Genomic DNA, 22,332 nt, shown 5'->3' on the forward strand with positions numbered 1-22,332 from the left:
AAAAACCTAGGGAGAAATGCTCTCCCCTGCCCAATGCCCTCAAGGCTCTCCCCCTATCATAAACCCCAAGTACTGATCCTCTTCCTGGAGTCAAACTCCAGAACAAAGGAAGAAATGGAAACGTCTACCTCATTAGCAATCAGAAAAGCCAATTAAGATGGCAATGAGATATTGGGCAATTTGGCGATTTTAAATGTGTGTAATTTAAATCCAGCAGGTCTGATTTTAGGAATGTATCTTTAGAAAACAGTCAAATCAAGATAAATGTGTTAGAATAATTTTGAATCACTTATTATAATAGAAGTCCCTCAGCAGAGGATTGGTTAATAAATTATGGAGGATATCTAGGCTGCAATGTCATATAAATTTAGGAGACTAAGAAGCAGACAGCCTCATGGTTTCTTTAGTGTTTCACCAGTACCCATGTGGTCCTGGCCTCATGTCAGCCCCTGACATCCAAGCTAAACCCCCTGACTTCCCCTGCTGAGGGGGCTGGGAATGATTCAGTGAGGAGCTGTGTGGAGGAGGACGTGGTGAGGGAGATGAAGGAGGGGGCGATGGAGAAGGTCGAGCTGATTGCATTCAGGTGCACAGAAACCAGACCAAGCAGGGGCAGAGAACTGTGGTGAAAAGTTGCATGATCTTGGTTCCTCCACTTCTATGAACCTCAGTTCCCTCTTCCAGAGATACCATCCACTTCACAAGGGTACCTTTGACAAGTGTGGTGGTAAAGAGTTTTGGTTTTGTCAGATGTGAATTTGAACCTCAGGTCTAATAGGTAGCGGCTATGTAACACTTTATGCAAGTCAGTGAGAGACTAGCATTTACTGAATGCTCGCTGTGTGTTAACCAACAGAATCCTCCGCAGCCTAAGATACTTACTCTTATTTTTATTCCAGTCTACAGGGGAAGATTAGAGAGAGCAATCATTTGTCCGAGGTCCCATCAGGATTTCTCTAACCACCGCTTTATCCTAATTTTCCTGCACCAAAAACTGGGATAACAATTACCAACAATTCCCTGTTGTGGTTGGGAAGATTCACTAGGAAGACTAGAAAAGACTGGATGCTTATTAACTTGTTATTAAAACCATTATTATTACATTATTTGAGTTTTTCTGAGTTTTTGAAGGGAGCAGAAACCACTTCTCCAAATCCTTTGCCTTAAAAAAAAAAAAAAAAAGCAACCCTCAGGTGAGGGGGGAAAAAAACCTTCCACCTTCTAAACTTTTACTTAAGGCGTGGCAATAGGGACGTGGCCTAGAGGGCGAGGCGGGGCCAAGAAGGAGACCCTGACTGGGGGCGGGGCCATAGCTAGGATATTAAGGCTGGGGGCGGGGCTGGAAGAAAAAGGGCAGGGCTAGGACCGAGGCGCATGCTCGGAGGTTCCGCCCGCTCCGCCCGCTCCTCCTCCTCCTCCGCGTCCGCCGCCGCCGGCGCCACCGCCCACTCGGCGTTGGCTTGCAGCGGGTAGCCGGGCGCAGAGTAGAGCTGGGGTGGGTAAGCTCACGGCCATGGCCCCGTGGCTGCAGCTCTGCTCTGTCTTCTTCACTGTCAACGCCTGTCTGAACGGCTCGCAGCTGGCCGTGGCCGCGGGTGGCTCCAGCAGAGCGCGGGGCGCCGACACCTGTGGCTGGAGGGTAAGGAAGGGGCGGCAAGAAACTCTTCGTCCCCCAAAGCGCGGGGGGCGCAGCGGGAGCGGCGCGCACAGGTGCTCGCGGGCGGCGGAGCCCGCGCTGACTTGCTTGCTTCCTTCGGAGTCCGCGGCCGGGCTGGGATCCCCAGGGTCTCCAGACCTCCTTCCCTCCCTTCCTCCCGGGGCGCGCGTCCACCAGCCTCGGCGAGGATGAAAGGGGCCGCCAAACCCCGGCTTTGTGTTGCTAATGAGGCGCAGCCACGGGTAGGGGTCCGGCTCCCGGAAAGCGGGCGAGAGGAGCGCGGCGGCGGGTGGGAGAAGGGCGCCCCATCTTTTGTTCATGGCCTGGGACCTCCAACGCCTCAGAGCTGCACGCCCCGGAGCCGGGATCCTCCGAGCCGTCCGGACGTTGGGGCGGCTTCCGAATCGCGAGTGGGAGTCTTACCCTGGACCTCTGGTCCGCAGATCTGACCAATCCGAGGGCTGCCACAGAACGAGCGGACCCGAAGAGCTGGGGAGGGAAGCACCCCATTCTGGGGGCCGCTTTGTTCTTTCAAGGCCAGGCCGTCTTGCCCCACTTTCATCCCACCCCCAACTTCTGATTTGCTGGGAAATTTTGGTCCTCCATTCACCCCTTCATCTAAGAGTGGTCTCAAGGATGATTCCCCCACTCCCATCCCGCACCACCACGCCCCACCTAAAGTTGAAGATATTTTTCATCGGCAAAGAAGCAAGAGTTTGTCATTTGCGTCAGGTGCCCGAGATGGGACTGGAGAGGTGCACAGACTTCTGCCGTGTGCTTGGAACCCTCTCCCTTTGATGCTGTCTGGGCGAAGGGGAATGGGGTGAGGAGCTGAGCACACCAGGACACTAGCGTCCCGAGTACCTTACCAGGATTCCTGAGCCCCGGGCGGTCCTGGTACCGGGAGACTGCATCCATCTGCCCCCTACCTCCCACGGAACCCAGGACAGGCTGGATATTAGGGCACTCAACAGCCTTCAGCTTTGTGTAGAGGACGTGGGCTTTGTGCTAAGGCAGCCACGGACATGACCTTGGCTGTGTGCTCCTGGGCAGCCATGAATCTCAATTTCTGCACCTGGTAAATGGGAGTAAACTGAAATTTGCTACTTTCGCCAGCACTGTTGCTGTAAGGGCTGGGTATGAAGTAGTTTTCTTAGAGTAACGTTGACCCACCTCTTCTGGGGTGCTCTGAAGGACCTCAGCGCTGTCAAGGCCTAGGACTGGACACCCTGTTAGGGGCACAGGCTGGTGGCTCCAGCTCACTTGCCCCACCTTCTGAGAAACTGTGGAAAACTAGGTATAAGTAGGGCAGCTGGGATTTTAAGTCTAAGAGCTGCACTATAGACAGCTTTAACCTACACTCTCACAAACCCCATAATGAATATAAAACTTACTACTTCAGTAAAACAGCACATTTTCTTACTCTCTCCCATTTTAGTAAAATAACATGATTGTGTTGTTACTTTTAAAAACTAGATAAGTTTTCTGATTAAGAAGTTTTCCTTAAAGCTATCTCATGTTGACTTATTGATGCTCCTAGATTTTTTTGGATCTAGACTGATAGGTTGGCTTTTAAATAACTGTAACAGCATCACAGGCATTTTACTCCAGCATTTCGTCTGATGGCATAGGTGGATCAGTCCAATTTCCTAGTTTTCTGCAATTGCCTGGGTGCCTTCATGTGTCAGTACAGAAAGCTTGTGAAGTTTCATTGCGGTGGGGAGCCAAGCCTGGGTGGTTTTGTTCTCTCTGCCTGTGAGAATGTGTTCTTTTTCCCTAAACCTGCGCCCCTGAAGAATTAATGGTGCCCTTCCTCCAGTGGCCTCACATTCATGCTGACCTCTCTCCCACCACAACTTCTAGTTGGGGGTGACCTCAGCAGCTCCTACTTTGGCTCTACCAGTCCTTTCTTCGGGTCATCTTCATTATCTTCTTGAATGAGCATGGAAGCCTGTGGGCCATCCCCCAGATTCCAGACTCTTCCCAACCTTCCCCCTTGGATTTGCCTGTTAGCGCATCTGATGGAACAACAGCTTTCCTTAACCCAGCTTGCCTACCTGCCTTGCATTCCCACCTTCCCAGCCCCAGCCCCTCTCACCACGCTTCCTAACTCCTCTGCCCTTTATGCTGCCAAGGCATGCCTTTTCCTCCTCTGAGAACCTGCTTGGTCTAAGACTCAGCTGAGGGGATGCTTCCTCAGAGAAGGCCTCCCACAATGCCATTCTCCTTGCTTTGCCTTTTCCTTCAGATCCTTGCACTTTGGTTCTCACCAGACTTCATCATCTGCATTTGTTCACATCTCTTGTCTTCAGGCTAGTTGGGCAGGCACTTAACCTCATGGCGGTGGCCTGAGAGTCTGGAGCCCTGTACATCTTGGCTGAACCCAATTAGACCCTGCAGCCGTCCTGCTAAATCCTATATTAAGTGATTGATTTTAAGAAGTGGGGGAGAAAGCAGCACGCCAGGCTCTAGGATCCTCTCCACAGCAGGCTTATGCATATGCTCTTCCTGCCGGTGTTTCTTCTCTTTACACCTCAGCTTCCCCTCTGAGCCTCACTTCCTGCGGGAAACCTTCCCTGTTCCCACGACTCTAAGTAAGTTCTTCCAGAAGTAGCTCTGTCTCAGAGGACTGGCCAGTAAATACTGGTGTACTGTGACTTGAATATTCGATTCATGTCTGGAGTTTCCTACTTGATAGTGGGTGTTCAGCCTATAGTTAGATGTTAGTCTCAGTTATGAGGTTGCTTACAGTCTAGCTGGGGCTATGTGAACATACAAGAATAAGGGTCGACTGTCTGTGATGCAAACAAGAGAGGGCTCCCTGTGGGTCCAGGAGACACAGAACCTGAGGGGACATCTGGATGGAGAAGTGAGCCCTGAAGGAGGGGCAGGATCTGGGTGCTGGAGAGGAGCTGAGCGAACGACCCCCTTGATCTCCAGGAAGCATTTGTTCCAGGAACTCTTGCCCCTGCAGGAATGTGTATTTTCCCAGGACTTGGAAGGTGACTGCAGCCAGCTAACCCTCCCTTGGCAGCTCTGCTAACACACCCTTTCGGGCTGCTCTTAGAGGAGCCGGCCTGGTTTACGTGGTCAGATTTCACAACCTCCCCATTATTAGTGGCACAATTAAGGGGCTGATACCATCTTGAACACAGCTCAGTGTTTTAGAAATGAGTTGTGGGCACACTTCCTCAACTACTTAAAAAAAGTAATCCCTTAGCGCCCTTGCCAGGTAAAGTTGTTCTTTGAGTAATAAATACAATTTTCCCAAAGAGGTAACAGTCTGTAAAACTTCCAGAAAGGAAGTTTTGCATCCTCATTGACACTGGGTCTTCACTCATGCTTCTTGATAGTAGGATGGGTTTGTTTGTAGCGATCACTTGTGCTAGTTTTTTTTTCCCTTTGGGTCTCTCTGGGCATTTGGGGAGCCTGTTTATGGAACAAAGAATTAGAGTTTGCTTGCACAGGGTTTTATTTAGTTGCTTTTCCTGCAGTGGAGAAAGAGGAGGAACATTGCTTACCTTCCTACCTCAAAGGGGTATACCTTCTCTCGTCTGTTATCCCTGAAACACAGTTTCTACCCCCCCCCCCCCAAATGTCTGCTTCTTCAGGAATTCAGGAAGCCAGAATGCTGGCATCATCTTTACAATGAAGTGCAAGTTTCCCATTTAAGGCAAATACTTCATCTCAAAAGGTAGGAAGGAATAGGGTGGTACTTGGAAAAGAAGTTACAGCTGGTTAAAATTTAGGTCCCTGATAAAAGTCCAATCCAAGAACTCTCCTTGGCTGTGGGCCCAGGCATGTTTATTTGATTCTGAATTGGATGCGTTTTCATTCACTTGCAGCCCGTGGCTCCCAAGCCCGCATATGGTCTGCCTGTCCTGTGGCTGTGTTATACATGCTCTTGTTTCCCTTACGGAATTCTTGGTTAAAAGAGACACAGCGCTGGTTGTCACCATTTTCAGAGAGACATTCTTGTAAGTGTGATGCTTCTTCTAGTCCGTTTGCAGTGTTAACTGGGGATCCTCCTGGCCCTGGTCTGTCTCTGAGCAGCCCTCACTTCTCACCCCCCAGCCCCTCACTGCCTGGGGCATTGTGCTAGTTACTAACTCCGAGATACAGCTGGGTGAATGTGACCAGCAACTAAGTACAGGCTCTGGCACCACTCCTTCTGAACAAAATTTCTCAATGTGAACCAGAGGTTTCCAGGACCAGGATTGTTTTGGGAGCTTGTTAAAATGCAGATTCAAGGTTAATGGAACCAGAATGGGAGTGAGGTGGGGCCCGGGAATTGGCATTTTAACAAGTTCCTTTGATGCCCTCTCAAGGTTGAGAGCCATTGCTTTAGGAGACAGGTGTCCAGATTGGGAGCAAGGGGAGAGAAGCCACATTCTAAACATTTAAAATCAGAGTTTGGTTTTAAATTATTTCACTGGATTTAGAGAGGAAAGTAGAGACTTTGTCAGAGCTGTGGCCAATGAAAGGGGTCAGGTTGCCTGAGAGAGGACCTGGGGAGCCAACTGGGCAGGGCACCCGATTGGGGTGGGAACCTTTGGGCTGGGGTTGAAGAGGAGGCCAGGAGGGAAGGGGACCTGACACTTCTATTGGGTTCCTCCCCAGAACAGCTGGGATTGTCTGGAAAACAGTCTTAGGAAAGTGTAGAGTAGGATCTGAATCACATTCTCACAGTTCAAACCTTACAGATGGCTTCCCTACAAAGGAAAGAACTGCTAATGCTTTTTTAAGTCTCTATTTTAAGTTGAGTGTTTTTCATGCTTCATTTGGCCTAACATGTGTGTTTTGTTTTTTAATATTTCGAACCCTCTTTTCCCTCATCGGTCCCTAAATCTTTTACCTACTGGGCCCCAGCAGATGTGTCCTGCTGCTGCTGCTGGGGCCACTCCCTTAACGATTAATTGTCCCTTTTCTCCTCACTGCCTCTTCTGTCTGCCCCTGATGGGTGGGTTTTTAGGGTTTTGGAAGCTTGGGTCCCCTACCCTTGATTTTTAGGAGGTGGACGAAGGTGAAGGCTCAAGACATCCCTCTGAAGCTTCACAGGCTGGGGTGGGAGCAGCACCCTTGGAGCTGACCTCTCTCTCTCCACCCTAGCCTGGCAGCTGCAACCTTTTCTAGTTTGCATCTTGCCCAAATTTGGAGGGTCTCCTGCCCTCAGGAAGTCCGGGGGGCTGTCTGTGCCCGTGCTATGGGCTTCACCCCCAGGCAGCCTGACTTGCCCAGCCGGTGGGGGGTGATGTCCCCCTGGGCAGTGTTTGTCTTGGCGGCGGCGGCGGGGTAGTGCCGAATGGGCCTGATGCACGATTAGGTGACTGATGGCCCTGCAACACATTGTCTCCTTCAAGACCCAGGCCTTTGAAGCTCTTCCCGGTGGGAAGTAAAAGACTATTTGCTCTATTAAAATGCCTTGGTATTTCCTCTGTTTAACCACAGGCCACTTCCTCCTTGCCACTCTAAGCCCTGCAGGGCCACTGGCTGATTGAAAAGACACAAGCCCAGGAGTGATCACATCCTATTGAAACAGATAGTCTTTAATGCAGATTAAAGCTGGGGCAAGTCTCTAAGAAACCAAATCTAAGAGGGAATTCTTGAGATGGCTCTTTACCTCGCACAAAATTTAGCCTGTTGATATAATTCACATTTGAAAGTCCTGAATGCATGAATGGGTACTTTTTTTTCTTTAATGAAGGGAAGTCTAAATTGTAATCAAATCATTGTGTGTTTTATCTGTGTATGGCAGAGTTAAACGATCTCATCAACTGAATTTCCCATTGTGTCAGTTGGAAACTTCTGGGAAGAGCATGGTGTCTGTTCATAGAAAACCATACTTGGTTTATTCTCTAACTGCAGATTCTGTCTGCTTGGTCTCATGTGCTCAGAAGTCCAAGTAAGTTTGTAGCATAAAAAATACCAAGAATTTCTCCAGGGAGTCTGGCTCTCATCCCCTTTCCCTTTAAAAGAAAGTTTAATTAATAACACCAGGGAGGAAACTAAAAATCGAACAATTAAAAAATTACCTAAGTAACAAAGATTGAAAATTTGAATCCCATCTGTATCTTTTTTTTTTTTTTTAATCAAGGGGTCTGAAAAAGGGATAAGCAGTTAGTCTCTAATGGAGACTGTTACTTTAACACTTACGGCTCCATTGTTCACAGGACCCATGATAAAAACGGCTTCCCTTTTCTTTGGTCCCTTGTTTGGCAATGTTGGGGGAAGGTGGATGTAGCTAATTAAGGCTACAACATTTAAAGGGAGGACTTAATAGGTACCAGCTGTCCTCAACAAATCACTGGGTGGATGACAAAATAAAGATGTGATGTGAACACACATGTAATTCTCTTCTAAAACGGAAGTTGACCTATAAATTGTCTGCTTTAATAGCACAAATGAAAACTGCCTTTACTGTGGGCTTTCAAGAAGCATTCGTTTTATGGTGAACCTAATGGTGAATGTCTTATTTGCATCAGGCTGGTACTTTAAGAATGGGAAGGGCAGTAGATGGCAAGTATTTGTTGGAAGTTGAACTAATTGTAATTTTATTACACTTTCTTTTTCATTCCAAACCTGATCTAATAGACATTAATCATGAGGCTTTTCATGAAAAATTACCACTTTGTAGGGAAGCTTGCTTGAATTGATCAGAAATGCCATCTAAAATGGAAACAACAACTTTGAAAAGGGAATGGAGATTATAGTATCAATTAAAATGTTCAGATGAGTATTTACATTTCACATGTGAAATGAATACTTCAAATGAATCCTTTTGAAATCATAAAGGATTGGGCTTTACAAAAATAACTTTTTAGTTTTAAAAAGTACTTTATTCCCTTAAAAACCAGGAGTCTTTCCAAGTGGTCTGTTTTGTCAGTTTTGTAGAGTCATCCCCATCCCCCCATTGAATGGTAGCCCTTTAAAAAAAAATGCTGGCTGTGGCCCCAGACTTCTGTTCTGAGATGGACAGCTTTACTCAAGAGTGAGAGGGTTGATGGGGATAGAGGGAGGGTTTCCTTGGAACGAAGAGGTACATTTTCCTGAGACAGGCCATATGGTTTAGAAATTTCTCTTGATTTTATTCTGTCCAGGTGATTTCTGTTTTCTCTTCTCCTAAAACGGCCCTCCTTTTATCTGAGGAAAATGCGGTGCAGCTCAGACCAAATGCAGGAGCAGTCTGCCAGCGTGGTCCCTGTTGAGTGACAGTTGATGGCCTTCTTCCTCTCTAGTGGGCCCATATGCTGTGGGTGGGGCACAGGCACTCATACAGTTAGGAGTTTTTGTAACTGCTCAATATCTGAAGTTCAAAAAGACTTATTTGGAGTGAGGAGGTGAGAGATGTTTTTTTTTGAGCAGCTACTTTGTGTCAAGTCACCGAGTGGTCCTGCAGTAGTGGTGAGACCCTGTCTGGGGGCTGCCTAGTGCCCGCCTTTGGAAGCCTCGGCTAAGTTAGTCCGTTTCACAGTTGGTTCCCAGGAACTCTGCCTTCTTGCTTGCCCTGCCTCAGCTTCTCCTGCTTTGGTGGAGGCCTGCCTTTCTCTGTCAGGCTTTTCCACATCACCCCTTGCCCTCCCATGTGAGTTGCCCTTTTGCCACAAGGCCCACGTTTAGTAAAGTCAGCCCCGCCCCATCATGCTTCCAGATTTAGTGAGAATGCATCCAGCTCTTTGCAGTGATGCAGTGAAGAAGCAGCAGAAACTTGATTTGTGTGTGGAGAAGAAACTAAATTTGGGCGATTCAGAGGAGACTTAGAGGAAGGGGTTGGGATGGCTGTAGAAGGCAGGTCTCCCTGAGCAGGGCCTCCTGGTTAGTGGAAGCAAGAGGTGGGGTGACAGTTTAGGCAGAAAGAAAGATGTGAGCAAAGCTAGAGAAGGATGGCTCATTGGAGAGCATGCGGACAGGAAAGCTAAAGACAGAGGTTGGGACTAGATAATAGGGTCCCTTGTGTTTTGCCTGCATGTGCCCGTTAAGAATGGTGAGGCCTGGAAAGTTTCTTCAGCGCATAAATGGCTTGATAAGAATGACCTGCAGTGACCATTCTTATATTCGGCAAGTATTTGGTGCTTTCTGTGTGCTAGGCCTGATTAGGATAACCAGAGGCCAGACCTCACTATCCTATTTAAAATAGCAGTTACTGCTCTCTGTCTTCTTTTCCTCACTGTATTTTTCTCCATAGAACTTTTCACCGTGAGGCACACATGATTTTGTTTTGTCTGTCCATCTGTCTCCCTCACTGCAATGTCAGTTTCATGGGAGCAGGGCCTTTACCTGTTCTGTTCCCTGCTGCATCACAAGAGCAGTGGCAAGCACCTAGGAGTTTCTCTCTCTCTGTTTCTTAAATGGCTAAGTGCTCTGCAGGAAATTAAGACAGGCTGATGAGAGCGATGGCTGCACAAGTGGATGATCTCTAGTGACTTCTGCAAGGAGGCGACGTATAAGGCAAGCAATTATAATAAAAGTTTCCTCTCAAGTTGTAGTTACTTATGTTTTATTAGCATTGGCACACACTGTGGCATTAGGTGTTGAGAGAGCAGCATGAAAATATGCTCCCTTTATTCATTCACACCATAGTTGTTCGTTGTGCCCACACTGGTCAGCTGCTGGGCCAACCGCAGGACGGGCTCCCAGGAAACAATAGAGGTGGCGATTGGGGCTGTCACTGGATGGGCTTGCACTTTGCAAAGTGTTAGTTGCTTGAAGGGAGTATTTGGGTTGTCAGATTATGCTGCACTGTGGATAAGAAAAAAATGTAAAAAGTTGCTGCTAAGCATTAACTAAAGCATCCTGCTTTGTGGCTGTAGGAAACCATGGGAATGAAATGACTCCCCCACCCTGGCAGCAGCCCTCAGTGGGTATGAACATTGTGTCTCATTTTGTTTCATTCCCCTCTGGTTGTGAATGCGTTTCATTTTCTGAAGTTGCTAGTCCATCCAGAATCAAAGATGCTCTTTGCCTTCTTTTCCGGGGCTGTGGGTTTGCTGGCCAGCTGTGGTAATGAGTTTTTGCCCGGCTTTGATTTTCATGTCTTGCCTCCCTGTGGGAGGAACGAGATATTTCTGATCTTACCTCTGCTCATATTCAGATCCAGCCAAGCAATCAGTGACTTCCCGGGCTTTTTTGTGGGAGACTGTGGGAAAAGTCCTGGTTGGCTGGCTATGAATTAATGAAATCCTTAGAAGGCTTCACTAAAGATAGCTCCTGTGGTTTAAAAAAATAGCATTGCCTTTTTAATTTGAGAAAGAGGTCATGGAGTTTTACTGAAATCAAGCAGAGAAAATGTAACATCTGGTTGTGCTGTCCAAAGACTGCTTCAGGGCGGCAAGAGGGGTGGGTTCCCAGTGTCCTATGCAGCCAAGGTGACAGTCACCAGGTCCCTTCTAGGCTGCTTCTCTCATTGCTCTCCTCCCTGGGTTTTGAAGTCCTGGAGAGACAGAAATTCTATCTGGTACTGTTTCACTTGAGAACATTTCCCATCTACTGAACTTTCTTCCTTTTACTTAAAGGGCCAGGCATTTTTCTTAAAGGCATAGTTTTTGAGTTGGTCAAGACTATTGTAATCATTGCTTTTATGCCATTAAAAAAGGATGGGGTTGGATAACTGGGGAGAGTTTAGGTGGAAGGCAGGAAAGTTTTAAAGAGCCATTCTAAAAAGTTTTTATATTAATAGTAATTCTGATAAGAGTGGAAGGAGAATGATAAATTGCAGAAGAGTTTCAGGCAAAGGCATAAGGGGGATTTTAAAGGGACCTAAGACTTTTTGAAAAGCAATAAAATATGAATGTCATAAATGTCTGCTGTATGTACATGTACCCTCCCACTGCCCTGTTAAGTGAATAATAAGTTGTGTTATAATGTTTTTATATTTATTTGTATCCTGGATCTAATCTATATTAAGACTTTATATAATTTTTCTTTAAACAATATTAATAAGCCCTGATTGGGTGGCTCAGTTGGTTGGAGCATCATCCCATACACCAAAAGGTTGTGGGTTCAGTTCCCAGTCAGGGCACACACACCTAGATCGTGGGTTCAATCCTTGGTTGGGGCACATGTGGGAGGCGATGAAGGTCTCCCATGTGTTTCTTTCTTGCATCGATGTTTCTCTGACTCTCTGACTCCCTCTCCCGCCCTCCCCCGCACTCTCTCTAAAATTAATAAACATATCCTCGGGTGAGAAGTAAAAAAATATTAGTAATATTTTGGGGCATATATTTTCTGAAACTAAACAGCATGATGACGTCACTGCTGACCAGCCCCACCCTGACCAGCAGGCAGCCAGTCACCTGTACTTGGGGCTTCTTCTCTTTACTGTACCGTATCGCTGTATTTTGTATTCTGAAAAATTTCAAACCAACAGAAAAGTTGAAAGAACAGCAAACGAACACTTATTTTCCCTTTGCCTAGTGTCGCCGGTTCTTCACATTTTGCTACATTTACCTCAGTTGTCTTAATGTCCTTCATGATTTCTTTTTGAATCACCTTCTCAGTGATTCAGAAAAGTTCAAACAAGTTTGGGATTCAAACAAGTTCATTCATTACTCTCAGATGGCTTATCCTTTTGGCCTGCTGTAGTCTAGAACAGTTCCCTCACCTACTTTTTTTGTCCTTTGTAACATACACATTCTGAAGAGTCAAGGTCGCTTGTGTGGATAGTCCCACAATTTGAATTTCTGATTGTTTCCTCATGATTAGAGTCAAGTTAAATATTTTCCCAACATTGCTTCCAAGGCAATATTGTGATGTTTTTGTGTTTAAGGTATCAATAGATTTAAAAATATATAGATGCAGTTATAGTGATGAGCAAAATTTGTGTTTTCAACCTGAAATTGTACACAGAGAGCTTTCTAATTGTTTAACCCAATTTAGTCTTGTGTTGTCTTTAAAAAAAAAGAAAAGCACAATGCTTTACATTAAGGCTTCCCTTCTCTTTTTCTGAGGGTCCAAAGAAAGTTTAGGGTGTCACTTGTGCTGTCCTGTAGTATAATCTTTCTTTAAAGACTATTTGAAATTAACATTGCTTTCTGCAAATCAGGAGTGTAATGTCTCAAGAATGCTTAAGGCTTTTGCTATTCATATGAGCTCCTTGCAAACAGTGGTAGACGCCGCCCTCAGCGACTGGGAATGAGTTCCTATTAAAACCTCTGTCTGGCTGGGGCAGGTTTACGGTTGAGTGCTTCCTCACACCAAAATTCAGCCATTTCTTTCCTTTGTGCTAAGAAAACATTGAACTTTATTTCCGTAAAGGCCATTTCACTCAAAACATGTCCTCAAAGTCAGTTTCCACCCTTTTAGTTCTGTGATCGCGTGTTGCCTATATTATTTTATTAGAGTCCCTTACAGACAGTTTCATTAGTTTAACCAGAATTACCATCTTCTACCTAATTACATGGCTTTTCTTTCTTTTATTTGTCCCTACCCCAGATTTAAGGGCCAAGACATGTAAAGTTAATATTGATTATTTTTCAAAGTAAGTTAAAACGTCAAAAAGCGACAAGTTGTTATTCTTACAGGGTACCAGGGAAACGATAGAGACAAAACCCCCATCTTTTATTCATAAGTCCAGGGAGCCCGAGAGGGCAGAGGCGGGCCTGCGCGCCCGCGTTTGTTCAGCTTTCAGGACTGGGCCTCCTCCCCTGCTGGCCGTGAAATGTCATGCCGAGATGTAATAGTGGGACATTCAGCATCCAGAGAATGGACCACAGAGGTTCAACTTTGCTTTTCATTTTCTTTTCTGGCACCGAGTCCCCGGTCCCCTCTGTGGCCTGACAGTGAAAGGCCAGAAAGCAGCACTCTGGATGCTGGCATGGATGCAGTGCGGCCCAGCCCCGTGGGCCGGGCTCTGGTGCTGGAATGCACACCCGGCACAAAGGCTGGGCCACAGTGGGCCTCGGAGGGGGTGCACGTTGCCTTTGCTTTGCCTAGTTTGCTCTGGTCACCAGAGAGAAAGTTCTTGTTTCCATGGCTCTGTTCCCCTTGGTTTTGGTGGAAGTGCAGAGTGCCTTTGATTTCAGAAATCCCTAGTGGCTAAGCGTTTCTGCACAGAGGAGGCACTGGGGCAGAGAGCCGGAGGCTGAGACCCCTCAAGCTCCAATGCTATTTTTTAATAAAGAGAAAATCTAGTAGCATTTGATAAGTGGGCCAGAAATTTGACTTACAGCAATAGTTCTTGGGAGTGCTGTTGGGAATCGCTGTACACATTTTTGGTTGTCACAGCTGGGAGGGGCAGATGCTCCTGGCATTTAGTGGGTGGGGGCCTAGGATGTTGGTAAACATCCTACAGGGCCCAAGTCGGCTCTTCCCAGCAAAGAACCATGTGGCCCATTTTGTCAACAGTGCTGAGGTGAGAAACCTGATTTAGGGGTCCCATTTTAGTATTTGGATTTCTCAGCTCACGTAGCTTCATAACACTTTTCAATTTCCTTTTGCTTAACAGAAGCTGCTGGTTCTGTAAATCTGCACTCAAGATGAATTTCCATTAAACTGTACAAGACATATGATTAAACTATTGTGGTGCTCCTAGAAGATATGCCTTGAATGCAACTACTATTTTAAATGCAAAAGACAATTTTTTTTTGGCCATAATTTGATCAAAGTAGCATAACCTGTGCCTCTGTTTTTGTTACTTGCTGATGGTCTGTGGATAACATTACATTTTTTCAGCATGAAACCCAACACTTCAAATCCCTAAAGCAGGCTCAAATTTATGGTTAATAAAAGCATTTATTGTACTGGATGTCATCTGTTATATCACTCTGGGGCTAGAAACTGGCAAGCAGTGGACAGGAAATATTTTCATTTCAAATCGCTTCAATCTTATGGTCTAGGGGCAAAAGTGTCTGATTTCAGGAAAGCCGAGTTGAATAGCATAGTAATGAATGCATTTTTACTTGATTAAGCAGGCATTCTCTCCCTTTCAAACAATCTTCTCTTTTTTGGCTTGGTGGGGCTAAATAAACATGTGATGTTAAATGATAGCATTTCTTATGTTGGCCATACTTTTCCTTTGATTATCTCAAAATTTTTAGTGTTTTTCAGGAATCCTCAGCAGAATAGGAGATAGTGGGGAGGCAGAGAATGGCTAAACTCAAGTGTTGACTCTCTTTGTAATTGTTTACTCTCTGAGCAGAGGGGGTTTTCAGAGATGATGCTGACTCTTCCCAATTCCCCTTTAAAAAAATGGCATTTTGTCCCTCACCTTTGGAATCATTTGGGAGGAAAAAAACATTTTTATTTATTAAAAAAAAAGATTTTATTTCTTTATTTTTAGAGAGAGGGAGGGAGGAAGTAGGAGAGAAACATCGATTAGTTTTCTCTCATACGCACCCCTGCTGGGGTCCTGGGGACCGAACCTGCCACCCAGGCATGTACCCTGACTGGGAATCGAACTGGTGACCTTTTGCTTTGCAGGATAGTGCTCAGCCAAGGGAGCCACACGGGTCTAGGGCCATTTTAGTTATTTTTAAGGCTGCAATTTTACTGTAATTTGAGTCCTGAATCTCCTATCTCTGTCAAGTAAACAGGATGAGGAGAGTTCCAGAGGCAACCTAGCATGGCGATGGTACATCCAGGACAGGGTACCTGGCTGCTCTGCGCCTTTGAATGTGTTGTCTACATCGTTGCTTCCCAGTGAGCCTCCGGAGATAGGCAATTATTTCTGATGTGGTTCCTTTTTTCCAGATGAGCCCACGGTACAAAGAGCCAGGAAGGGATTAGGATGGGAGGTCACGTGACTTACGCCTCCCTCTGCCAGAAACCAGAGCCAGAGTTCTTACCCTGCCAGTGCCCCCAGCGGTCACTGCCCTGCCTTCTGAGCCCCTGGTCTGAGATGGACTTCTGCCATGTGCAGCAAAGCAACTCATGGGAGTGGGAAGAAAGCAAGACTAGATACCAGAGAGTGCTCCGCAGATGATTAAATCAAATTTAGGATTAGGTGTTTACCCCAGAGGTTTCCAAACCTGGCTGAACACCAGAATCACCTGAGGTACATTCTTGGGTGGAGGTAAGTGGGGGAAGATTCCGGGCCTCACCCCAGACCTGCTTAAGTGGGATTTCCAGGGGAAGACCAGGAATCTGAGTTTTTGAAAAAGCTGCCAGATTAGGGTTGCCAGAGTTTGGGGGGCTGGAGGGAAGTTTTGACTATAAAGGAGCAGTACTAGGGAATTTGGCGGGGGGTAATGGAACTGTTCTTTATGCTGATGGTGGTGGTGGATACACAACTGCATGTATTTATACATTTAGTTATAGATTTATAGATGTATATATTCATGGAACTGTGCATCTGAGAACATTCCTTTTACTGTGTGTAAATATAAAAATTGCTGCCTGAGTGAAACTGAGTTATCACTTAGGTGTCAGTTAAGGTGGCAGATGGGGCCTGGTGACAGCTGGGAAGAGTTGCCAGCTGTGAGTAATTGCAGAGGCAGGTGGGCAGGTGCCGAACTCTCAGCCCAGCACTGTCCAGTGGGACTTCCTGTGACGATGGACATGTTTTCCCCTGCCCTGTCCAATTCAGTAACTTGTGGTAGAAATGTGGCTAGCACAGCCGAGGAGCTGAATTTAAACTTCACTAAGTGTAAATAGCTACATATGGGTAGAGGGCACCATGTCAGATAACTTGCCCTTGGAGGCGGACATTGCCATATCGGGGCTTTAGCTCTGTGCCAGGTGCACACTGAATCTAGTGGCCCTTCATGCTTGAAAGACAATAGTAAGTCATCCCAAGTATTAGGCAAGATGGGAACATGGGCAGGACGTGTGGGTTGGTAAGGACAGAGAAAAAGGAACCTTGGAATGAAGACTGACGTGGGATCTGCCCAGGCAGAGGACGGTCTGGCCGAGTGGAGGAATCCGCTTGTTTTTCCCTAGCACAGAAGTCAGAGAGCGCTGACTTTGGCCCTGTTCCTTGCCCAACTCACCAACCTCATTAGTCTTAAAGGATATAGCAGTTACTTCAGATGCTCTTTGAATTGTGCTTCTGTTCCCCTCGGGTGACAGGATCTACAAGGAGCCATTGGAGTTCCCAGGGGAGCAGTGTATGGACCGGTTAGGGGGTGTCTGTAGTCTGACTGAGGGTGAGCCGGGCCCACCTGCCTCCCTGGACAGAGTGTGATGAAGAACCTGCGTGGGCATATTCTCTTCCTTTTTGGAGAATGAAACCTTATAAAAATGCCAATTGGGCACAAAACTCCTACTTTAGGCTTCATCCACAGGGCCTCCATCTTGGCTCGTGTTCAGATACTCTTAAAATTCTGCCCCCACCCCCCAAGGATTTACATCATCTTCAACAGTGTTACCTTTCCCAGTGTATTATAAAAGAGTGAGATTCTGATAATGTGGACTTTGATTAGTGCAAACCACTGGTGACGGAAATAATGTTCCAATTTATGAGCCTATTTTTTAATGTGCTGAATGGCTAACAGAAGTTTTTATAAGCTGTGGGCTTATCACTAAGAAGGTTTTGTTAATCTGATTTTAAAATAGGATTTAACTCGAAAGCCTAAGAGGGGGCCTTTCAAATTAGTAGAGCTAATTTTATTTTTATTTTTATATGAAAAAGTTACTTTTTGGGTCAGGAAGAGAAGGGTGTTCTGAATCATGGCACACGTAAGCAGGTTTTCCTTGGTTGCCCTTGCAAATTGGTAAATTCAAACTAATGCCCCTAAATGAGTGTTAAATGTTGACTCTCCCACTCTTGACACATACAGACAGATACATCTTCTGTGGAGTTGAAATCACTGTATTTATTTTTGTTTTGGTTATTTTTACTTAAATTTGTTTTCCAAAGATATTTGCATGTATTGACATAGGTCACAGACATGCCACTTTTAGTGGCTGCCCAATAGTCTCATGTTGTGGACTCTCCCCCAGCCCTTTCCCTACATTGATGAAGTCTTTGAGCTGTTGCCAAGTTAGCGCTGTCCGCAGGAAGCTGCTGTGAAACCTTTGTGCAGACTGGCTTTCTGCAGGTCCCCCCCTCCCACTAGGTTTGTTTCCTTGGCATCTGTCCCCCCAGAGCGGGGCGACGGTTCTGTAGCTCTTGCTGCACGGAGCTTCCTTGCCAGCTTGCCCTCCTGGTGCAATGACGGTCAGGACTGCGGGGAGTTGTGTTTGGGGAAAAGGGCAAATTTGGTTCACAGATGCCAGCTCTTCCATTTGCTATTTTTCGTGAGCTGAGAAAATTTCACCTGTAAAATGAATTAATAATCACTTATCTCTCAGGATTGTCTTGAGACCTAAGTGTGATAGTGTCTTCAAAGCATTTAGCTGTATGCCTAGCCACATAGCAATTACTTAGTGATTAGTCGCAATCTGTTACCAGAGGAATAAATAATCCTTTTGCCACAGCCTAAAAAATATTGACATTTGTACAATAATTTTTTATTTACTCTGTTATTTTGGTGGTACCTCATACTTGTTTAACTTTGGATTTATTAGAGAAGGACCGAATCTTCCTACCTGGTGCTTTATCTTCTGAGTAAAGTTTAGTGCTTTTAAGTCTGGTAGTATTAAAGCAAGGTGTGGACAAAATGTTGCTTAGTAGAGAGTATTAGGACCTATGTTTAAGTGAATAAATGAGAGTTTTAACATAGGAATATTTACTGACTGAGCGGAGCTTTTGAACTTAACAGCATATTATGGAAACAGTTGAACTTAAATAATAACATGGGAATTATTTTTGTACTAGCAAATTGGCTAGCAAACCTTTGTTCATATATATATTTTTTTTCCGAGGGTGATTTTTGGATTGATCACTCATTTCCTGTAAATAGAATGCCAATTTTTAATATTTTACTGGAATTTTTATAAATCTGGATATTGGGGTAGAAGCCATTCTGTTAGCTTGTCTTTTTTTTAATCAGTGCCATGTAGGACCCGAGGGCATTTCAGCCCAGCCGAGTTTCACTGTGAGCCAGGCAGGTGACCCTTTTAACTCAAGGGTCTTTACCTATAAAATGGGACAGTCAGACTAGAATTATCCTTAAGAGTTTAGAAGTTATTTTTATTGAGATTACTGGAACCTTTAATTCAGGGCATGTAATTCCTTTGACCTACCCACTCCATCTCCTTATTGAGTTGGTCATTTCTATGTCCACCTAGACACCTGGTGTCTGCTTCTGGTCTCTCTTAGAAAGGACATCTGTGCTCTTTTGCATATTTTTTTTCTAATAAAAGTGAAGTGTTTGTCCTCCATGTCACTATAAATTTTTTAAAAATTTATGCACGAATCCCTTTATTTTTACAAAGTGAGCCAATGGGCTGCACTGGTCATTGTTGATTTGCCTGTCCTCTCAGAACTGCCCAGAGTGTCCATCTGCCTCCATCCTTTGAATTTCCTGTGCATTTGTTCACCTGGTCAAAGGCCCTCTCACATCTCTTGTTTTTTTTTTTTAACATTACACTACAGTTAATGATTGATTTCAACTCATTTTGTCTTCTGGGCCAGGAGCTTTTAGGGTCCAATCAATCACTGAATCCATAAACATGGGCACTGCCTCAGACTCCCCGAGAGCTCTGAATTACGTTGGGGTGTTGACAGTCCTGGAGGCCTGGGCTGCTCTGTCAGCAACTGATGAGAGGAGAGGACTCGAGTGTGTGCTGGGTGGTGGTCAGGGCAGGAGAAAGGCTGCCACAGATAAAAATTGGTCGGAGATAACAGATTGTCTCTTTGGTAGGTAATCTGCATGTAATTGCTGAGCTGAGAGATTAATTTCATTTCCCTCCTTCCCCTGGCCCCCGCGCCCATTTGCACCAAGTCTTTTACTGGGAAAGCTACATTGGTTAGAATAGTGTTACACACCCAGCCCCTCACCCAGGGATTGCTGTCTCTCAGGTTTCCCTCTGGGGTCAGGAGCCTTCATGCCAAATGATCGCCACCTGTCCAGGTTAAAGTGCTGTTGTCTTAGAGCACAGATGGCAGACGCAAGGCCCATCCACCTTGTTTTATCCATCCCGCACTTTGTTTCTACCTGGTGGCAGCACCAAGCTCCTTGTCCCTAGTAAAGGAGTAGTTACACTTACACAGTCCTAAAATTACATTCAGCCCTTCAAAGGCAACTATGAGGCTGCTGTGGCCCCTGGCGAAAATGAGTTTGACACCCCTGCTTTAGTGGGTCCCTGTGAGGGTCCCTTGGATACAATAAAAAAAAATTCTTGAAGAGCCTCATAAAAGCACCCTCTTCCTCTACAAAGGTGAGCCTTTGCCACCCTCAACAGACGGAATGAAGGACGTGCACTTAGAATACATGGGTGGGTGACCCTAAAGGGACTGGGTAGAAAGAGAAGATAAAAGCAGGGATGTGCTTTAAGGAGATAAGGTGAAAGCTTGCACTAGTGTCCTCTGAGGGGCCAGAGAGGAGACAAGAATGCCCAGTAATAGGCTGTCAGGAAGATGGTCACCTCCAAAGGGGTCTGTGACACAGGCCAGACGAGGTAGATTTGGTGAGAGGCTGGGGAACAGGTCACCCATTCAGATGCCAGAAGAGCCTGCAGCTCGGGGGCCCCAGGAAGGCTGACTTGATGAAGAGCCTTCTCTCCAGGGGTCATGCCCTCTGGAAGCTCTGAGCTTAGACAGGAGTGATGACAGGTTGCCCTCGGAAGGCACCGGGTGGTTGTAAAGCAGTGCTTCCACCTGCAGCAGTAGCCCAGCAAACACCGCCGCAGTCCCTGCGGAACGGACTGAGACGTGCACGGGATGTGCAGCTTCTACCTCCGAGTGCTCTCACCCCAGTAAAGCTGGGTGGTGAACGCCTTCCCTGAGCCTTTACCAGCACCCTGTGGTTGGGCAGTCCCTCATCTGTGGCCTGTGGCTCATGGTGCCCAGAAGAATACTGGGCATGATGGCTAGTCCTTTTTGATGGTAAGAGCCTTTGAGGATCTCCCCAGTGCCATCAGTTGGTAACCCGCTGAATGCACTCATGGGCTTCAGTGGTGTGGGCCAGACTGCTGCGTGAGGCTGCGAGGGAGGGCCCGGGGCACAGCCACCGTGGAGCCCCTCCTGACTGGGAGCTCCTTGCCCTTGTTCTTTCCTGGGTCGCTTAAAGCTTCAACCTTTGCAGAAAGCTCATGGCTGGAAAAAACATCCTGAAATGGGCTTCATATCCACGGGAGTTGAAAAGGAGATAAATGACAGGGATGGTTTCTCTTGTTCTGATATGCCTCCTGCCCCTGTAGGTACAGAAATATTTTATCTGCAAGTAAGTGGCTTGCGATGTGACAGTTCTCATTTGGAAATGTGAAGCTGGCCACTTCCAAAAGGTGCCCACTCAGCCAGTCATCACTCAGGTAACACATGCATGTCACGTCCACCTGACTGTCATTCCCTGGGCACTTCACCCTTGTCTTGGTCCCTCTTACACTCTGCCCTGTGGCCCAGTAGGCCCTGTGCTCCACAGATCCCGAGTGCTCTGTGAATAAGGGCTGGATTACCCTACGGAGTGCAGATACGCAACTTCCACACGTTAGGGTTTGGTTAAAGGCATTCGTGTGGGGTCAGCATCTTGGGAGTGTGTGGTGTGCAGAGGATGTCAGTGACTTGGCAGATCTGGATGTAAGCACAGCTCCCAGCCCTGGCCTACTTCCCACAGGGTTCCTGGCAGCCTCCATGGGCTAAGACTGTTCATCCTGCATGTGTTCCTCTGATGCCTGGGAGATGGTAAGAGGGTGTCCCTAGGGCTGCTTCTCTGATGGGGTCACCATTTTCACCCTCGGGGGAGTGATGAGAGTGACTTGGCTTTTGTCAAGATTTTCCAGGAACAGCAGAGATGAGCTTCTAGTACTGAGATAGTTCCCTGCCTTTGCAAATAAAACACTTCAAAAAGGATACCGCTCCTGCCCCCATCTCAGCGTAAGTGGCGGAAGGAAGCAGTGGCTGACAGGGAGTTAAACAAACTTGGAGGTAGGTCACATTTTTGACATACCATTTTCCTCCGCCCTTCCCGCAGCTGCCCTCTACTTTGAAAGGGGGCTTAGCTACTCGTATAAACTCTGGTTTGTGATAATGTAAACTATTATTAGGATTATCTTTTTATTCATAATATATGCCTGCCTCTCTGTCTCTCTTATTTATGCTGCCTTTGAAACACTCATTTACCTTCAGTACCTAGAGCCAGCGTCAACCCCTCTGAAAATGAAGGAACACTTTAGAACAGGCTATCGGTTTAAACAGGCTATCGGTTTAAATTTCTCTGTGGTTATAAAGGACTCTGAGAATTAAATCATTGGGCTGAGGAAGCTTCAAATCTTAGCAGAGCTTCCATATTAAAACTGGGATGTGATGTTGGTGAAACATTTTAGTAAAAAAAGAATGTTTTGGTAAAAATTTAAAAACCGAATGGTTTGTCACCCTGACTGGAGAGCTGAGGTGGTTAGAGTGTTGTCCCTGATACGCCAAGGTTGCGAGTTCAATACCCAGTCAGGGCACATACAGGAATCAATTAATGAATGCATAAATAAGTGGAACAACAAATCCACGTCTCTCTCTCTGTCTCTCCCTCTCCCTGCCCTTTCCTTCCTTTCTAACATCAAGTTTTAAAAAAAGAAAAAAGGAAGGTTTGTCTCAAGGGTAGTTGTTTTAATACTTGAATCTTAGTTGAGAGTGTTTGGCTTTCAGAGGCTCTCCCCTCATTTCGTCACCACCTGGCGGGCCCATTTGCTGCTCAGGACATTCTGGA

General features: G+C 46.2%; 1 protein-coding gene across 1 annotated transcript in view; it reads left to right on the plus strand.

Moving 5' to 3' along the window:
* Nucleotides 1-1,454: 1,454 nt before the first annotated feature.
* The window catches only part of IL17RD (interleukin 17 receptor D), a 66,392-nt gene continuing 45,514 nt past the window's right edge, over nt 1,455-22,332 (plus strand). The window contains exon 1 of the mRNA XM_037132114.2: nt 1,455-1,639. Coding sequence (XP_036988009.2) covers nt 1,514-1,639 — 126 coding nt within the window. The 5' untranslated portion in view covers nt 1,455-1,513. The remainder of the gene's footprint in view (nt 1,640-22,332) is intronic.

This window comes from Artibeus jamaicensis, unplaced genomic scaffold (genome assembly GCF_021234435.1).
Source record: "Artibeus jamaicensis isolate MK-2021 breed Jamaican fruit bat unplaced genomic scaffold, CSHL_Jam_final contig_519, whole genome shotgun sequence".
Classification (NCBI taxonomy): domain Eukaryota; kingdom Metazoa; phylum Chordata; class Mammalia; order Chiroptera; family Phyllostomidae; genus Artibeus; species Artibeus jamaicensis.